General features: G+C 45.3%; 1 protein-coding gene across 2 annotated transcripts in view; it reads left to right on the forward strand.

Annotated features, from left to right (window-relative positions):
• Positions 1–7,340: 7,340 nt before the first annotated feature.
• The window catches only part of LOC146871140 (proteasome subunit alpha type-5-like), a 79,282-nt gene continuing 67,943 nt past the window's right edge, over positions 7,341–18,679 (forward strand). For both annotated transcript variants that reach the window (XM_085650300.1, XM_085650301.1), the window contains exons 1-2: positions 7,341–7,498; positions 17,248–17,314. In XM_085650300.1, the coding sequence (XP_085506426.1) occupies positions 7,422–7,498; positions 17,248–17,314 (144 nt within the window). In that variant the 5' untranslated portion in view covers positions 7,341–7,421. The remainder of the gene's footprint in view (positions 7,499–17,247; positions 17,315–18,679) is intronic.

An 18,679-nucleotide genomic window follows, 5' to 3' on the forward strand; every position in this document is an offset into this window, starting at 1 on the left:
TTGAACCTGGGCATTAAAGCTTAGATGATTATCCCAGCGCACTCCCAGATTTATCACCGAGTCTTTAGGCGTGGGGGCTTGGCTCAGATCCTCTGGCCACCACAGGTTGGAATCTAAAGGGGATGGTGAATTAAAAAACAGAATCTCCGTCTTTCCTGCATTGAGTCGGAGGGAGTTAGAGTCCATCCAACTAGAGATGTCTCTGAGACAGGATTTCAGCGGGTCGAAGGCAGAGGCGGAGGGTGTGTCAAAGGTAAAAAGTAACTGAATGTCGTCAGCATAGGAGGTGGATTTGATCCCAGTTTGCGCAATCAGTTTAGCCAGGGGGGTAAAATAAACATTAAACAAAAGCGGGCTCAGGGATGAGCCCTGTGGAACTCCCCATTTGAGTGGTCTAGCGGAGGAGGTATAAGGAGAGGTATATACCTGCTGTGTGCGGTCGCATAGATAAGAAGAGAGCCACCTCAACACAGTTCCGCCTATACCCAGGTCCCCCAGCCTTCTCAGCAGGATCTTATGAGAGACGGTGTCAAATGCTGCTGAGAGATCCAGCAGCACTCACACCGCCCTCGACCCCCGGTCCAGCGTCCATCTCACCGAGTCAGCCATTTCAACAAGGGCTGACTCCGTGCTATGGCCTGACCGAAAGCCGTGCTGAGAATCATGTAGGAGCCCATTGGATGCGATGTAATTCGCCAGCTGGGAGTGTGCCAGTTTTTCCAGGATCTTAGCTGGGGCAGGCAGAAGAGAAATAGGCCTGTAATTACTGGGGTTGTCAGGGTCTAAATTGGGTTTCTTCAGAATGGGGACCAGGGAAGCATGCTTCCATTTGGCGGGGAAGCTGCCCATTCTCAAGGATTCGTTCCAGATATGATTCAGGTAGGGATTGAGCAGGGGTGCCAGTTTTTTATATTGTTTGGCTGGCAGAGGGTCATTTGGAGAGCCAGATTTGCATTTTAGTAATTCTACCATAGTGTCGGCCTCAGAAATATCTGCAAATTCTAACAGAGTGGGCGACTGTAGCGTGTAAGTAGTAGATTTCTCTTCCAATCCTTCACTGTTGGAAATAGGGAAGGAGGTGTAGATAGTCTCGATTTTTTCCTCAAAGAATTGCGAAAGTTTATCGCACAGAGACTGGGAGGCAGGTTGAATTCGAGTCAGCGCGTTGGGGTCCGTGAAGGATCTGACTATGTTAAAAATCTCCCTAGCGCCGTTACTAGCATGTTTAATTCTGGAGGCCAGAAAGTCCCTTTTGTGCTCCTCAATCATTCTGCGGTATTCTTTGAGGGCTGTCTTATAGGTGGTTTTGCTATCCAGGGAATAGTTCTGCCTCCAGGATCATTCGAGAGATTTGCACGAGGCCTTTTTTTGACGAAGCTCGTCGGAGTACCATGGTGCTGATGGTGCAGCCCTGTAGGTTTTGATAGGTTTAAGAGGGGCCAATGCCTCTAGGGCTTGACCGATCCAGGTGTCCAAATGGTCACTACCACTATCTGGGTCAGACGACGGGATGGATTGGGAGTTTTGTAAGTATTCCTGGAGCGTTTCTGGGGTAATGCGGCTCCAGTTTCTGCCGGATGCTTTAGGAGGGATAGTGGGTCTGATGGGGCAAAAAATACCAATCTCAAAAGGGATGAGGAAGTGGTCCGACCAGATAACCGGGATGGGAGAGGCTGCCAGAATACTTGGTAGGTTGGAACAGATCAAATCTAGTGTATGTCCCGCTTTGTGCGTGGGAAAAGCTATTTTTTGAACTAGATTGCAGGCTGCCAGCGTAGAGATAACATTTTTGCTGTGCGTGCAAGATTCCTCATTTGCGTGGAGATTAAAGTCCCCTAAAGCAGTGAAGTTGGCGTAGCGTGTGCTAAGCTGGATAATATAATCCGCCAGAGCCAGCAGGTAGGAGATGTTGGAATGGGGGGGACGGTAGATAAGAATTCCCGAACAGGAGGTAGACGGGGAGATTTGAACACTGAAAGGGAGACTCTCTATGCAGTCAATTGGGTCATATAGAGGGAAGGTAGCCGTCCATTTGGATTTGTGGAATAAGGCAACGCCACCCCCCTGTTTACCGTTGGGTCTATTGGCACAAACGATACTATAGCCCTCCGGTAGGGCAAGGGTGATGATAGGGTTCGTGGTCTCATTCAGCCAAGTTTCTGTTAAAAAAAGCAGATCCCAGTTGTTGTCCCGAAGGGACTGCCAGATGTCAATGGCATGTTTGCTCAAAGACCTGCGATTAATCAGTGCAGCTCTGAGGGTCAGAGAAGGGCGGGCTCCCCTAATGGAGGCAGGACTCAGAGCGTGGGCCGGACTATAAGTTAAGTCGAGGGATGGAAGGGAGAAATGGCAGACTTTACATACGTAAACGTGGCTCCGAGCGTCAGGGATAGACAAGAGGCAGGTCGAACATGGGGAGGGTCTCAGGGACATCATCAGAGTCCGAGAGTATGTTAAGGTGGTATTGCTGGTGAGTCGGGCAGGGGGACCGGCCCCGGTCGCGTCAAGATCACGGACGAGCGCAGACGAGCTTGCCTAAAGCGCGACTTCGGCGCGCAATCATCGCGCCCGCTGCGCTCGTCCACTGCGCTTCCGGTAGATACACATGTATATAGTGAGGGGGCAGGTGCAGGGGGCGTGGCCTCGAAGTGGGCGTGTCCCTGTCTTGGCGAAGGTAATGGCGGGAGAAGCAGGTCAGCGATTTCGCCCTTTCCAGCGCTCGTTCCGCTTTGTGAGGGGTGCCTGCACACTGTAATCGTGTGTCAGGAAGGGTAGGTTATTGATTTTAAAAAGCTGTATTTTTCTGCTAAAAACAGTGAAAGCGCTAAGTTCTGCCTACTCCCGGCTGTGCCTCAGGAGGTTCCAAGAGTTACCTGCTGTGCTAGTGAGTCAGCGCGCCTTTGTAATGCTAGCAGGGGGCGTGGCCTCGAAGTGGGCGTGTCCCTGTCTCGGCGAGGGTAATGGCGGGAGAAGCAGGTCGGCGATTTCGCCCTTTCCAGCGCTCGTTCCGCTTTGTGAGGGGTGCCTGCACACTGTAATCGTGTGTCAGGAAGGGTAGGTGATTGATTTTAAAAAGCTGTATTTTTCTGCTAAAAACAGTGAAAGCGCTAAGTTCTGCCTACTCCCGGCTGTGCCTCAGGAGGTTCCAAGAGTTATATGAAAATGTATTTTCCAAGATGGCCCCATGTTTGCAATGAAAGCTGTGCCATTGGCGATGACAAAGCGGTAGGGATCACGGGGATTATAGTTTGTTGTATCTCACAGCAAACGAAACAAGCATTTGCAATGCAATAGGTCTCGCATTTACGGGAGTTTAACCCCTTCGCTGCTAGGCCTTTCCCCCCCCCTGTGCTAAGCCTTTTTTGGGCTATTTGGGGTAGTGCGCGCTTAGGCCCCTGTCACTTTTTGACCACATAAGGTATCCACGCCAAATTTGCGTCCTTTTCTTCCAACATCATGGGGATTCTAAAGGTACCCAGGGTTTGTGGATTCCCCTGGAGGGGACCCAGAAATTAGCCAAAATACAGGAACATTTTTTTTTTGTTTTGGAAAAATGGGAAAAATGGGCTGCAAATGAAAGCGTCTGGGTTTTTCTCTGCAAATGGTATCAGGAAAGGGTTTGTGGGGCTGAAATCACAATTTTCACAGCTTTTAGGGAATGACAGACTTATGTCAGAAAACCAACATTTTTTACACAGTTTTGGCATTTTTCTGGGACATAGCCTATTTTTGCTATTTTTTGTGCTTTCAACCTCCGTCCAGTTAATGGTAGAAATGGGTCTGAAAGCAATATTGGATCCTGGAAAGCTATACATTTTTGAAAAGTAGACACAATTCTGAATTCAGCAAGGGATCATTTGTGTAGATCTATCAAGGTTTCTTTATAGAAACTAACAGTTAAATATAGGAAAGAATGAAAATTAGTTGAAAAAAACAGCCTTTTGTGTCAACGTTTTTAACTGTGACTTCTAATTATGACAGCTCTTTGAAAGCAAAATACCGTTACATCCGCTGGACCTTCCTGGTTGTGGGGATATATAGGACTTGTAGGTTCACCAAGAACCCGACGAACCCAGAGTCAAAAACTGAGCAGCAATTTGCAATGGTTTTTTATTATGTTCCGGGTATATAGCAATTATTGTGGGAAGATGTATACATGGAAAAATCGGTATGAAAGACACCTATGTATTTCTGAAATGGGAACAAATTATAGAGTTTAGAAACAATTTTTTAGGTTTGCAAGGGATTTTGGGTAACAGAACCTGGTGGGAGCTAGTCAAGTCACCCCATCCTGGATTCCCCTGGGTGTCTAGCTTTAAAAAATGTATAGATTTGCTAGGTTTCCCAAGGTGCCCGCAGAGCTAGGGTTCAAAACCTACAGCTAGGCACTTTGCCAAAAAAGGGTCATTTTTCATCTCGAAATTGAGGTGTGACCACGTTGTGTTTTGCGCCGTTTCCTGTCGCGGGCACTAGGCCGACCTGTACAAGTGAGATACCGTTTTTCTCGTAAGACTTTGGGGAACGCGGGGTGGGTTGAAATTTGTGGATCCATGCAGATTTCTGAACTTTCCACCACTGAAATGTGGGGAAAATGTGGGTTTTTTTTACACTTTTTTAGGTTTTCAAGGGATTCTGGGTAACAGACCCTGGTGGGAGGCAGTCCAGTCACCCTATCCTGGATTCCCCTGGGTGTCTAGATTTAAAAAATGTATAGGTTTGCTAGGTTTCCCAAGGTGCCCGCAGAGCTAGGGGTCAAAAACTACAGCTAGACACTTTGCCAAATAAGGGTCATTTTCACTGCAGAATTGAGGTGTGACCACGTTGCGTTTTGCGCCATTTCCTGTCGCGGGCACTAGGCCGACCCGCACAAGTGAGGTACCATTTTTCTCGTAAAACTTAGGGGAATGCGGGGTGGGTGGAAATTTGTGGATCCACGCAGATTCCGGAACTTTCCACCACAGAAATGTTTGGAAAATGTGTTTTTTTGGACAATTATTTAGGTTTGCAAGGGATTCTGGGTAACAGACCCTGGTGGGAGGCAGTCAAGTCACCCCATCCTGGATTCCCCTGGGTGTCTAGTTTTCAAAAATGTATAAGTTTGCTAGGTTTCCCAAGGTGCCCGCAGAGCTATGGTTCAAAACCTACAGCTAGGCACTTTGCCAAAAAAGGGTCATTTTTCATCTCGAAATTGAGGTGTGACCACGTTGTGTTTTGCGCCGTTTCCTGTTGGGGCACTAGGCCGACCCGCACAAGTGAGGTACCATTTTTCTCGTAAGACTTTGGGGAACGCGGGGTGGGTGGAAATTTGTGGATCCACGCAGAACTTTCCACCACTGAAATGTGGGGAAAATGTGGGGTTTTTTGACAATTTTTTAGGTTTGCAAGGGATTTTGGGTAACAGAACCTGGTGGGAGCTAGTCAAGTCACCCCATTCTGGATTCCCCTGGGTGTCTAGTTTTCAAAAATATATAGGTTTGCAACATTTCACTAGGTGCCGGCAGAGCTAGTGTTCAAAAACTACAGCTAGACACTTGCAAAAAAAGGGTACATTTTCATTGTGAAAATGTGGTGTGTTCACGTTGGGTTTTGAGCCATTTCCTGTCGTGGGCACTATGCCTACCCACACAAGTGAGGTACCATTTTTATTGGGAGACTTGGGGTAATTCAGATTTGTAAAGCAACTGTTATTACTTATTGATTTTCTGCCTTCCAAATGAAAGACTGTGTGTAAAAAAGAAGTCATTTTGAAAAATGACCAATAATTCTCATGCTGCTATGAGTGTTCCCAATTTCGAAAATGTGCAAATATGTACTGTTTCTAAACTCTATCATTTGTTCCCATTTCAGAAATATATAGGTGTCTTTCATACCGATTTTTCCATGTATACATCTTCCAACAATAATTGCTATATACCCGGAACATAATAAAAAACCATTGCAAATTGCTGCTCAGTTTTTGACTCTGGGTTCGTCGGGTTCTTGGTGAACCTACAAGTCCTATATATCCCCACAACCAGGAAGGTCCAGCGGATGTAACAGTATTTTGCTTTCAAAGAGCTGTCATAATTAGAAGAAGTTACAGTTAAAAACGTTGACACAAAAGGCTGTTTTTTTCAACTAATTTTCATTCTTTCCTATATTTAACTGTTAGTTTCTATAAAGAAACCTTGATGGATCTACACAAATGACCCCTTGCTGCATTCAGAATTGTGTCTACTTTTCAAAAATGTATAGCTTTCCAGGATCCATTATTGCTTTCAGACCCATTTCTGACCATTAACTGGAAGGAGGTTGAAATCACAAAAAATAGCAAAAATAGGCTATGTCCCAGAAAAATGCCAAAACTGTGTAAAAAAATGTTGGTTTTCTGACAAAAGTCTGTCATTCCCTAAAAGCTGTGAAAATTGTGTCAGCCCCACAAACCCTTTCTTGATACCAATTGCAGAAAAAAAGCCCAGACGCTTTCATTTGCAGCCCGTTTTTCCCATTTTTCCAAAACAAAAAAAAAATGTTCCTGTATTTTGGCTAATTTCTGGGTCCCCTCCAGGGGAATCCACAAACCCTGGGTACCTTTAGAATCCCCATGATGTTGGAAGAACAGGACGCAAATTTGGTGTGGATACCTTATGTGGTCAAAAAGTTACAGGGGACTAAGCGCGCACTACCCCAAATAGCCCAAAAAAAGCTTAGCACAGGGGGGGGGGGGGGGGGGGGGAGGCCTAGCAGCGAAGGGGTTAAACTCCCGTAAATGCGAGACCTATTGCATTGCAAATGCTTGTTTCGTTTGCTGTGAGATATAACAAACTATAATCCCCGTGGTCCCTACCGCTTTGTCATCGCCAATGGCACAGCTTTCCTTGCAAACATGGGGCCATCTTGGAAAATACATTTTTATATAAGAATTATTCAGGTTGCGCGGTGAAGCTCCCTTCTCTACGCTTGTTTTGAAGTGTAAAAATAATTTCTAATTCACCACTACGAATATTGAAAATTCCATTTATATAGCGCTAACTGTCCCTGAGGCGGCGCAATTTTCGAAATATTTGTATTTTATATGACTGCGAGCATAACAGCCATCTCTCCTTTATAAGGTTTTTTAAAAACGTATCCATCGCTATGACCTTATTACTCCTTTGCTTCCTCTGTTCCACTAATTTTGCTCTTTTTCAAGTAAATCGGTTCCTTTTAATATGGCGACTTTGCTCGCGTTATTCCTAGCAGCTCGTAGGCAGTTTGCCTCGTCATTCTTGCCCTTCCTTAGTTTCCACTACCGTTTCTGGCAGGACTAATTGGTTTGTAGCGACTGTGGGCCTCTGCACAGGCGCACCGCGTAACTTGTGGTTTGCGCATGCGTGTTGTGTCTTAAACCGGAAACGGGCTTTTGCGGGGTGAGATCTTTATTAGAGACTGACTGGTGGTACATGAGCAAGTCTTGCTGCAACACGGTCAAAGTCATCCAAGAGCCTACAATGTTTCTCACCCGCTCCGAATATGACAGGTAATATCCGAGGGTGTAAAGATTTGGGAAGGGAAATTTGTCTCGAGCGATTGATGGCATTAAGTTATGGTGTAGGCGCGATGGGGCAGGAGGGTCTTGTGTTTGGATGCTCTCTTTTCTGTAGGGTCTTGGGGTTCACCTCTTGGTTGACTGTTAAGAGGAGCCAACACTTCCAAGTCTCCCAAGGGGGGGAGGGGCGGGTGATTAATAAGCACATGCTTTTCAGTCTTTCTTACAACTTCGGAAGTGACATTTCAGAATGGTGTCACCAGAATTGACGTTTCTGAAGGGCATCAAGCAAGCTTTAAAGCTTTAGAAAATGAAAAAACATATACATTTCATCACCGTGCTTCCAAACGACACTAAGTGGTAGGAAAAGTGGCAGCACACGTCATAGAAGATGATGAGGCATCGCAAGAGCACGGGACACAGGTAAGGCTGCACGCGCTGTATTGATCTTCGCAGTAGGCGGCTCGTGTCAATTTAAAAAAGTATGGCAGCGGTTTAACCGCCGTTATGGCAGCACACAGAGGGAACTATGTAAAACACCCAAAGTACTCCCAATTAGTGTCACGAAGTCAGCCACAGCCTATGTCACCGCAAATATGAAGGTGTAGGCGCAGACTCCAGTTGCTAGCACCGGAACATAGAACAGGTACGGTGGTACACAGTTTTTCTCGACAGAAATGGGCTCCCAGGACGCTCGAAAGTAGAAAATAGAATAGCAAAAAGGGTGGAACTGTACACTGCTCTTGAAATGACTAGTAACAGTAGAAGGCAGAAGTAACGACACTGCTCTATAGTGCTTGAAAGTTGCTAACAGCAGGCAGGACGGCAGTAGAGTCAGGTTTCATGCACGCAAACAGGCGGAACACTCCCAGGCAGGTTACAGTAGGCATATACAAAGAATTGAATTAGAGATTGGCACGTAGGTGTTGTGGGCAACCGATGTAAGGTCACTGTTTGGGTTTGTAGGGTGCCAGAAAGCTTTAAAGTTCATAAGTAGTTACAAGATGCTCGTACCTTGGGGTTGCTTCGTTTTCCAACATTCAGTAGTCCTTGAGTTAACACATGTAGGTTCTTCAGATCGTCGCCAGTGTTGTAACGAAAGAATAGTCCGATCCAAGTGGTATCTTCAAGTAGTTTATTAGGCAAGGTACAGGAAGAAACAAGGTAATGGAGTAATGAAGTAAGGTACAAATGAACGAACCCCAACAGGAGCGGTCTCCTTGCTGCTCAGCCCTACACTCAACTGACATTAAACTACGCATGCAACAATCTGACATCATCCACTCATACTAACATTCTACACACATCCACTGGCTGAGCAGCAAGCTACAAGCAGATACTGCAATTTCACAACTTGCGGGGCGCGCAATAAACCTCTACAGCTAACTTACTATCATTAGAATGCAATCTGTGATATTGAGCGTATACACAGATTGTTGCTGAGGCATCTAACTGAGCTATCTCATTTGGTCTGGAGCTTGTTAACGGTAGTTTCTCAGTTTGTTGCATGTGTTTAACCCACTACTATTTTTTTTGCCACTGTTCTCGCATTGTACCTGATACAACATCCAGAGGCCTTGAAGTGTGGATACATTGAAACAGCTCACAGCCTAGATACTGCTCTGACAACATTCCTCCCTTATCACGTTTACCCCTACTACTGCCCTGGTTACCTACAAATACCCTGAAAAATTGGGTGTAATTTCAAAACCAAGCTCAAACTGTAACATTTAATAATTTTATTTGCAATAAAAACTCAGCTACTTTAAATGAACCTAAGCAATTTAAAGAATCCTGGTGAATTATACTTGTTGCACCGCTAGTGTTACTGCGTTTGAGTTCCTGCCGCAAGAACCCCTTGTTTCCTTTCCTTTTAAAGATCTGTTACAGTCCAATGGGTTTGAGTGAATTACACCAAGAGTACAAATACCAAAATGCCCTAATATGGTAAATGATAGCCTGCAACTGGAAACACGCTCCTTTGCAATATGGAGGTACATATGTGGAGCTGAACCTCAATATTTCACTGAGCCCCAATGTTTTATGCACCCTGGTTAGGTCTCGCCTGACGCATGCGCTGGTCTGGCGAGACTTATTGAGAGGGCTCCAAAAAGTGCTAACAGGCCAGCCTAGAGCTACAGTGCATGTGCCCGGGCGCGCGCGCCGCGCTTTACCGCAATTACTTTCACGGCCGCATGGCCGCTTTTGATGTTTGATCGTGATCGCGATCACTTTAACTTTCGCGGCCGCTTTGTTTTTACCTAATGTAATCCCGTTCTGTTGTTCTCATTGATCTAGTGGAGACTCCCCAACGTTAAACCCATTAATTAGCAGAGTAAAATTCAAATAAGAACTGGGATCACTCAAAAACGTGAGTTTTCTATCGGAAATTAATTTTAAGGCTTATTTGAACCTTCAAAACTAGAGTTTTTGTAATACATATTTTATGCATAAACAATTAAGAAAACTGCAGCCTTATGACATGTTCATGTTTAATGACATTGGCAAATCCAAAGCCAGTTCGTTCTAACTAAAACTCTTCGCACTAGACCATTTCTTAATGTAAAAGAAAATCTTCTGTTTGCATCCTGAGCAACTGTACTCTGGAGATGTACAACACAGTATGAAACCTTTCTCCAACAAAAGCTCATAAAATTATTGTTCTTCTGCAAGCCTTCATCAGAATTTCCTGCAGAAGCCATTCAAATGATATACTAAGTATACGGCGAAAAGTTTCATTCACAATACACGCTTTCTAATGAAAATCAGTATTTGTCATAGTGCACTGTAGAAACTGACTTGACAGTGCACTGTAGAAACTGACTTGCAGCAGGTCTTTACATTGGGAATGAACAGGAGCAAGATGAGCTGAACATCCGAAACTTCATTCATTCTATTAAAATGGAGTCTTACAAGAAAATGTGGCATAACTATATCGCAGTATTAATAACACTTCTAATTAAGACCCTTATTTAGATCTCGGCAGATGAAATACTCCTTCACAAATGTGACGGATATCCCATCTGCCATATTACGATATCAATAGGATATAATAGGATCGTAATACGGCAGACGACATATGTCACCTTTATGATGGAGTATTCCCCTCTGCCAAGGTCTAAATCGGGTTGTATGTCATTTCAAGTACATCATCATTAGTTTGTCAGTGACAACCAATGCACCATTAAAATAAGCATTTTGCACACGTAACTTGTCACCCATATTTGCACATAAGATACACCGTAAACCTATGGTAGCCCTAGTCATTGTTCAAGGGTATCCAGAACAACACAGAAGAAAGTGAGTTGTAAACTGTTTCTGAAAACATCGTGAGGATGGGCATAAAACTATTCAACCTTCAAAAGCAAATGCATGTTTAGCAGACAACTAAGAGAAGATGAACTATTCATGGAAATGAGGTACATTAGTCCTTTCGTTCAACTGAAGTGAGGCAATATTTCAACTCCAAAAATACATTTGATTGTAGCAGGCACAGCCTGCAATGTAAAGTACTTTGCTTTAGATTCTAGTGCTGTACAAAAGGTGAGTCTGCCTCTGTTTGCTTTATTGCCATTTACGAATACTGTGGTGTGTTGTAAAATAAGAAGTGAGTTGCAGTCTATATTCGTGCCGCCATTTTTTAATTAACTTTTTCAAATACAGATGCTGGCAGATTTCCGTGATGTTAAGCAGTGCTACATATTTTACATAGTGCTTGTCACCCTCGTTTTGTAGCATTGTAAGGTGGGCTGTATAGATTACAAATAATATAATAATGATAAATAAGTGTATGCTTTTGTGGGGTGCATCTTGGATCCCTCCCTCTTAGTTCTTTTTGGCATGGCCAGAATCAGATGTTCACTTTCCCAGAGGAGTGTGCAACTCTTTCTTGACTATTTTTTGGGGGGTGGCTACAGGGGACTTTTTAGATCCTGTCCCCCCTCCAAACGCGTCACCTCTGCCGGTGTTTGTAGCCAGACCTTGCAGACAGAGGTTCGGAATTATGCTGTAAGGGAAAGCAAACCATCTGGCAGTTATTGAGTGGCTGAAATGGGTGATCGGTTGTGTGTAATGGGGTTTTAGGGTGCAGTGCTTTGGTACTGGTGGCAATGCCATGAGATTGATGGGCTTTGACACATAATGCCCGAGGTTGCTGGTGGTCCCTTGAGTGAGAGGCTTGGTTGTTAAACAGTGGGCGAGACAGTCTGTTGTACAGAATAAATGGGCTGTAATTAGTGATGAACTCTGATGGTGTTAAAGCTAGAGGAGTAGAGTGCCTTAGGGGGTTTGGAGGACTGAGCACACATCCTCCGATTGCTAGATATATTTTCAGCTGATTCTATAGCAGGGTCACTTCATTTTTGGCAGTTTTGTCCTAGAGTAATATGGCATTTGTAGCACTTGCCCATTGAAGTGGGCAAGTTCTATGAATCTTCTGTATGTCTCAAGAGCAGTGATCTAAGTGGGCTTGGACTGAGCAATGAATAATTTAAAAACGCGCGCACATTGCAGCAGGGCCGGGGGGGGGGGGGCGGGGCGGGTGGATGCCACTGTTTCTGTCTTCTGAACCAAAAACCCACCTGCCTTTCACTCTCAGGAACTACGTGGTAACTTATTGGATGTCCTCTTTGTGAGTTGAGGGTTAAGAAACAGTGAATGCTAAAGTTACTATTTGTTTTTTCAGAACCTAAGATACTGTCCTTTCAATTGAAAAACTTGCTCGAGAAGCCCTAACAAGACGTCAGTGTGTAGTTCTTTATATACCTTGTTGCTAAGTGTTTATTGCTTATAGCCGAGGATAATGGTGCTTTATAAACCGTTAACCAATATGAGAAGGCAACAACATATTTATTCTTTGTCCAGTACGACTGTATTTATAAATGTGTTCTACAAAGGCCTACTGAACCGCAAGATTCTCTGCCATATGTATTTTCCTCTTGCAGAAGATTCTTGGATTCACTTCTTGGCACATACGCTTGTTTTTATCCTTCTCAAAGCAGTGATATTGTACAAAGTATGAGTGTCAGAGTATCTCTTTGGCTTTACTGTAATGTGTTAGCACAAGACTGATGTGGTCCTCATTCCATCTTTAAATATTTATTTTGTGTTTGTGATCAGCATAGTTCTTTTCCCATGTGGAATCAAAGCGAGCGTCACAAAACCATGTTTGGTGGCACTATCCCGTTTCACCGTTTAAAATAAGGGCTTATTCTTTTGTTTCATAGTAGTGTCTGCTTTGCAACCTCTGAGCTTTGTTTTAGGAAAATAAACCTCCCAACTGTAGGTGTCTCTCTTGTGCATGATTTATAATAACCAGCTGTGAGAAGTTGGCCTGGCATATGCTGGTCACTAGTTATAGTGGCCACCTTGCACCAGTCCAATTCGACTCGTATGGTAGATAGGTTTAAGACAACCTTTTAAAGAAAGCTATCCTAGTGGTAGCTGTGGAGAGCAGCCTTCAGGCTAAGTCTAAGAGGAATGTAAAGCAGCTTGTTTTACCTTATAATCTCTTTAATTACCAAATGAAAGGACACCACACAGGTGTGTATATATATGTATTTGTTACTAGACACACTCTACTAATCTCTTTGAGATTAGAAACCAGGTACACATTCAAATGTCAACGGCTCACAATAAATTGAGCACAAATATGGCTGGAGCCCTAGGGGCGTACCAGACCATATACTAAAAGTGGTATAAGGATGTCGACTTGCAAAATAACAAGGCCTGGGGAATCGCTGAGGCCTCACTACTGCAGTGTTAGCAGGTAAGTAACAGGCCCACGGGAGACGCGTGCAGTGTGTGAACACAACCGCAGGTTCCCTATTGATTATAATTGTGCAAGTCGCGGTTAGATTTTTAAAGTTCTAGGGTACTTCGAGGAAGACTACAAGCAAGCCACTTACAAGGTAAGTACTTCGAGGGCCAACACACACTAGGGCACCAGAGTGCCCGAGTTACCTCACCCAGGGAAGCCGGGTGCATAGGTGTCTTTTGGTGTCGGGTCGCGTCGCTGTTTTCTATGGAGACCAAAGAAGACTTGCTGCTTGCGTCGTCTGAAGAAGAAGTGTCTGGTGGTATCCAAGCCTGGATTCGGGATGGAGAAGACCTGAAAATTGAAGGGACCGTGTTCAAAGTCACTTGCCAGTGACCGGTGGGCAGGAAGATGGATAACCACAGATGTCGCGTCGATTCAGGTAGTCGATGGTGTTTTGACTTCGCTCACGAGGTCCAGGAGAGATCGACGATGACCAGCAGCTGGATTTGGAGTGTCCCGTGACGTCTGCAGCTGATGGTGGTGTCGGCAACCGGATTGGAGCCAACAAGCCTTGGCAACTGCAAGTCTCGTGTAGACTGAAGAAAGTCGATGGTGCAGACCAGCAAGGTCTGAGGAACTCACCCAGCAAGGGTAAGTGAGGGCAGGCCTGGAGCAACCAGGGGAGCCATTTGAGTCGATGAGAGAGTCTTCGGGGGACCCACTAGCCAACGGGCAAGTGATCGTGAAGACGCCTCCTCAGGAAATGCTTTACAGGAGCCCACGGTCACTCGGGACGGGGTAGGCCGCTGATTTTTGGTGCAAGACCTGCTGGAGGCTTGGGCCACAAATGGTCCAATGCACAAGTTCGTGGAACGTTGTTTAGGGTTTGCACTCAACAATCGTGCACAGTCCCCGGGTATTGCTGTTCCTCGTCTCTCGTGGGGTCCACTCGCCACAGCTTCGCTGGGGACTCACAATGGCTGTCGAAGTCAGGAAATCCACTTCCGGGGCAGCAGGGACTTCGAACTCCGGCGGGAGCGGCAAAGTTTGCAACCGTTGATTAAGGTTTTTGGTGCCTGCCAAGCAGGAGAGTCACTCCTTGACTCCAAGGGAGATTCTTCTGTTTTCCAAAGGTAATGGAACGTCGAAGGGCCAGTATTCTTCTTTGTAGTGCGTCGTCCAGGGTTATCTGATTTGTAAAGGCAATGCTTGCTATCTTATAGTGAAGATGGGGGAGGGACTAGCTCTATGACCACTCCCCTAGGAGGGTCAGGGGAGGGGGTGGTTACACCCACTTCCCTTTGTTCAGTTTCGCGCCAGAGCAGGGGCAGGTAGCCCCTGAACCGGTTTGAGCTGGCATATGCACAGAGGAGCCTACTGCTCCCCCAGTGCAGGACTTCAAAGCACTCTAGCAGTGCACCCACCTAGCTCCAATACACTAAATCATGTCTGGAAGGTGGTGACACCTCCCTGTGACAGGATGCCTTTTGTTGGGCCTCCTCCACTGCGAGTTTCAGTCCGCAGCAGGAGGGCAGCCCAGTGTCTGTGCTGGTGGCATCCATTTTGTGATGCCAGGGCTCTATAGGATTTCTGTCGTTTAGTACAGTGGGTACATGTCATCCCCTCTAGAAGAGTGGGATCATACTCCCACACCAGTTACTGGTGTGGGGGTATGATTCCAAGTTGTTTGACACCAAACACGACATGTTTTGATGCAGTCATTCCAAAGTTAGCCTTTACTGGTAGGTTATAATGCACTTAAGAGTATATGGTTTAACCGCATCCACAAACAGCCACAGGGAATAGACCCTGCCAGCTGCAGAGGAGCCTTGCTCAGGCAGAGGCACCCCCTCACATAGTAGACCAAGCACCCTGCCCTCAGGATTGGTAGCGCCTGCCATAGGGGTGGCAGAGAGGTTTATATGTGTGTGTATGGTGAGATCTAGTAACCTATACCTCTGTGAGGAGTGCTAACACTACCTCACACAGGCTGCAGTAGCAGGCCTGTGGTGTCAGATTGAGTCTGCTTCCCAGGGGTGGCATAATACATGCTTCAGCCCCTGGTAGGCCCGTGAAGTACCAATGCCCTAGGTACCTAAGGTACCATATACTAGGGGCTCATAAGGTACCACAGTATCCAATCACTAGTGCATCTAATATGCACACCAAGTCGTTTACAGAGAACAGAGAGACTGGGGCCCTGATTAGCAGGGACCCCGCCAGACTATAGCCAGAAACCAGTGTATACATCAGAAAAAAAGTGTTGGCAACATAAATGCAGATCCTACTCTCCTACACCAGCTTGTTTCCCTTTCTTTCTATGCATTTCTTTTCAGTGCCATGGAAATATTGATAACTACAGGGGGGCTCCTCCGCTATATGGAGGAGCGTCGTCTCACTGCTCGCATAGGCAAACGAAAAATACAATTATCTTAATGCAGATAATTTTATTTTTCGTCCTGCAGTTGAGTTTTGGGTGTGTGTGTGTCATAGCACTGCAGCAGGGAAGGAGGCGTGGTGGGCTCTGCGGTTAGTGCACATGAGGGTTTGGCCGGCCGTCTCAGTCCAGCCAAACTATCATGCTCTCTGACATCCTCCAACCCAGCTGTATTGCTGGGTGGAGAGATCCACAGGCTCCAAGTGTCCAATGGAACGCAAAACCAGTGTGCTCTGCCCAATCCCTACGCTATTCTCATGGTGAGAGCAGCGTCGGGAGTGGGCACAGGGGAAACTGGGGGCTTCAACCTGTGCTAAGTTGAGAAGCCCGGGGAGCAGCGCGGCAAGCCAAAGACCGGCAGGTAAGTTTTCTTGTGGTATTTTTTTAAAGTTTTATTTCAGCCCCCTTGTGCTGCCCACCCCACCGTACGGCATTTATCTTATATCAGCCGCTACTGTGCAAATGATGATCATAGTTGGGCTACTCTGGCAATGCAACAACCTGAGATAGAACTACTCTTTCCTTTTTCTCTGTCAAACATTAACTTGCATTTTGAGCCTGTTCCTTTTTCTGACCCCACTTGACTCTGCTAGAGCAGTCGACCTCGAAGCTGCAGGGACGCTAAATATCTTGTGATTCTTGGCAAATCACTAAATCTCCCTGTTGCCTAGCAAAATTAAGTCTGTCTATAACGCAGCTGGTGCTCATGTAAAGTGTTCTCTTACCTTCGGGTCGAGTTCGCTCTATATAAAACTTCCACCCCCCACCCCTCTCGAACCCATTCCCTAAAAAATGGTTGTTGCCGTAACTATTTTTGTGGCTGATATGTAAGAAGACTTGTCTTTATTGAAATGTGGTTTAAATGCCCTTTCTTTGGATACTGGAGCAGTGAGGCGAGTTCCTCCATTTAAGGTCCAGGCTCTCGAGGAATAGTGAAAGGTAGCATCAGTAGATAGTTTGCAGGTCCACCTTGCCAAGAGTCGTACGTTGGCCCACTCTTTGGTAGTCATGTGTCTTTGAAAGTTCATAACACTTTCAACACACACAAAATCGTCACTTCACCGCCATGTGTCGGGCATTTATTCCTTTGAACCTACAATTAGTGATGTACTGCTCCAATGGAAGCAGTAATACTGAAATAGCAATGGTAATGCTTGATCATGTTAGCCATTTCTCAAAAGCAACCTGTGAAATGGCCTGGCTATTCTCATCTGGCAAGTTCAATGGTCCTTCTGGTTACTGTTCTGTGTTTGCTGCTCTAACCCACAATTTTAGCGAAATAGGAATTGAGCACGAAGAACCCTAATGCTGTACCTTGGATTGATACCCTGGCACAGTTCTATGCCTGTCATTTCTGCAAGCATTACCACAGATACGTTAAATCGCCAAACTGCATCTTAATTCTATAGTTCTATGTTGCTTCCCTCAATGTTACCCATAGTTACCCCCACCCCATTTACGAGTAATGTAAGCATCAAAAAAATTCTTTAAATCTGATTGCCCCTCCTCCGAGCACAGCCATACAACCTGTGTTTTTCTTGACAGGGGCGTCAATACTTTCTCTCCCGAAGGGCGGTTGTTTCAGGTGGAATACGCCATCGAGGCAATAAAGGTATTTATGTTTTCTTCCAAATGCAGTCTTGCTATTCTTTCTCTTTGTTGTGCTTTCCAATTTCTGACTTGTGCTGATTTGAACTGTGGTTTTACATCCATAGCAATTATGGCATGTTTTATATCTAATGTGCAGTTTGTTTATCTGCTGCTCTCTAAACAAATCCTGTCGTTTTCCAGTTTGCTGAGATTGAGAGCTAGGCCTTGGAAATTTACCGAGTCATTTGGCCACCACTTACTGTTCCGAAACTGAAAGCATGTTCTTGCTCTGGTCTGGGCTAAGGACTTAATGTGCTTCCTACTGTCTACGGAGCCCATCCCATCCATCTTCGTGCTCGAGCCTGTTCTAAAGAGCCAGATGTAACCTTTTAAAATATGCCATCTTTGAATAAGCCCCCTTTCTGTTTACTGAAAAGCTGACAAACTACCCATTGGGGAAAAACCTAACTTTTGGTGTAATTTCACAGGGTAGCATTTGTGGATACCTGAGGGAGGCCACAACATTCCTCTCATTTTTGTTCACTACCTAGTGTCCCGAGGTAGCTGAGGTTGGGCTATTCAAAGCCTGGCTTCAGAGCACTGTATAATCGCGGTAAGGATTTACGTGCCAAACAAATATACGCACATTTGTTGCGATAAACAGACGTAACGAGGAAATGGGCCTGCAGTATGCATGACAGGACGAATTGCAAGATCTACATGCCAAAAAGGTGTTCGATATCTTAGTGAGTGGCATGGCAGTGTGTCAAGAGTAATGTACAATAAGGGTAATAATAGTGCCAACCGAGGAAATGCTAAGACGAGTAGTTTGTAAGGGAAGCAGGGAGCTGAGAAAAGGGGTAACACTGCACTGCTAGATGCTCCGTAGGGGAGAATCATTGAACTGTACCGACATGGTGATGGATACTTTGGCGTGTCGTAAATATGTAGGAGTTAAAAGAAAAACTGGATGCTAGATTTACTTAAGAAGAGAGGAGTGAAGGTCTGCACGCACAGGCTCGTCACAGGTAGTTAGTGTCTGCGTTTTCAAAGAAGCAATTTTTTTTTTTTTTTAAGTGGTTTAAAAAAGTGAAAAGGAGGAGCATTTGCCATCTATAAAGAGTCATTCACATTTTGGGACTATTAGCAGGAAATCACCAGAAAAATATGGTAGAAATATAGAGTAGTCTCTTGTGTTGTCATCCTCTGAGGCGGAAGCCGGAGGACTGTATCTGCAACTGTTTTTAAAAAATTGCACTGTCTGTCACTTATATTGATTTTAAATCACCTTGAGCTCACCTGCTAAAAGCGCCGATCCTAAACGCGCTCTGACAGCCCTTCGTGACCACCCCTGAGACAGCGACCACACCGCTGAACAGGGAAACGC

Source organism: Triturus cristatus, chromosome 1_1, assembly GCF_964204655.1.
Source record: "Triturus cristatus chromosome 1_1, aTriCri1.1, whole genome shotgun sequence".
NCBI lineage: Eukaryota > Metazoa > Chordata > Amphibia > Caudata > Salamandridae > Triturus > Triturus cristatus.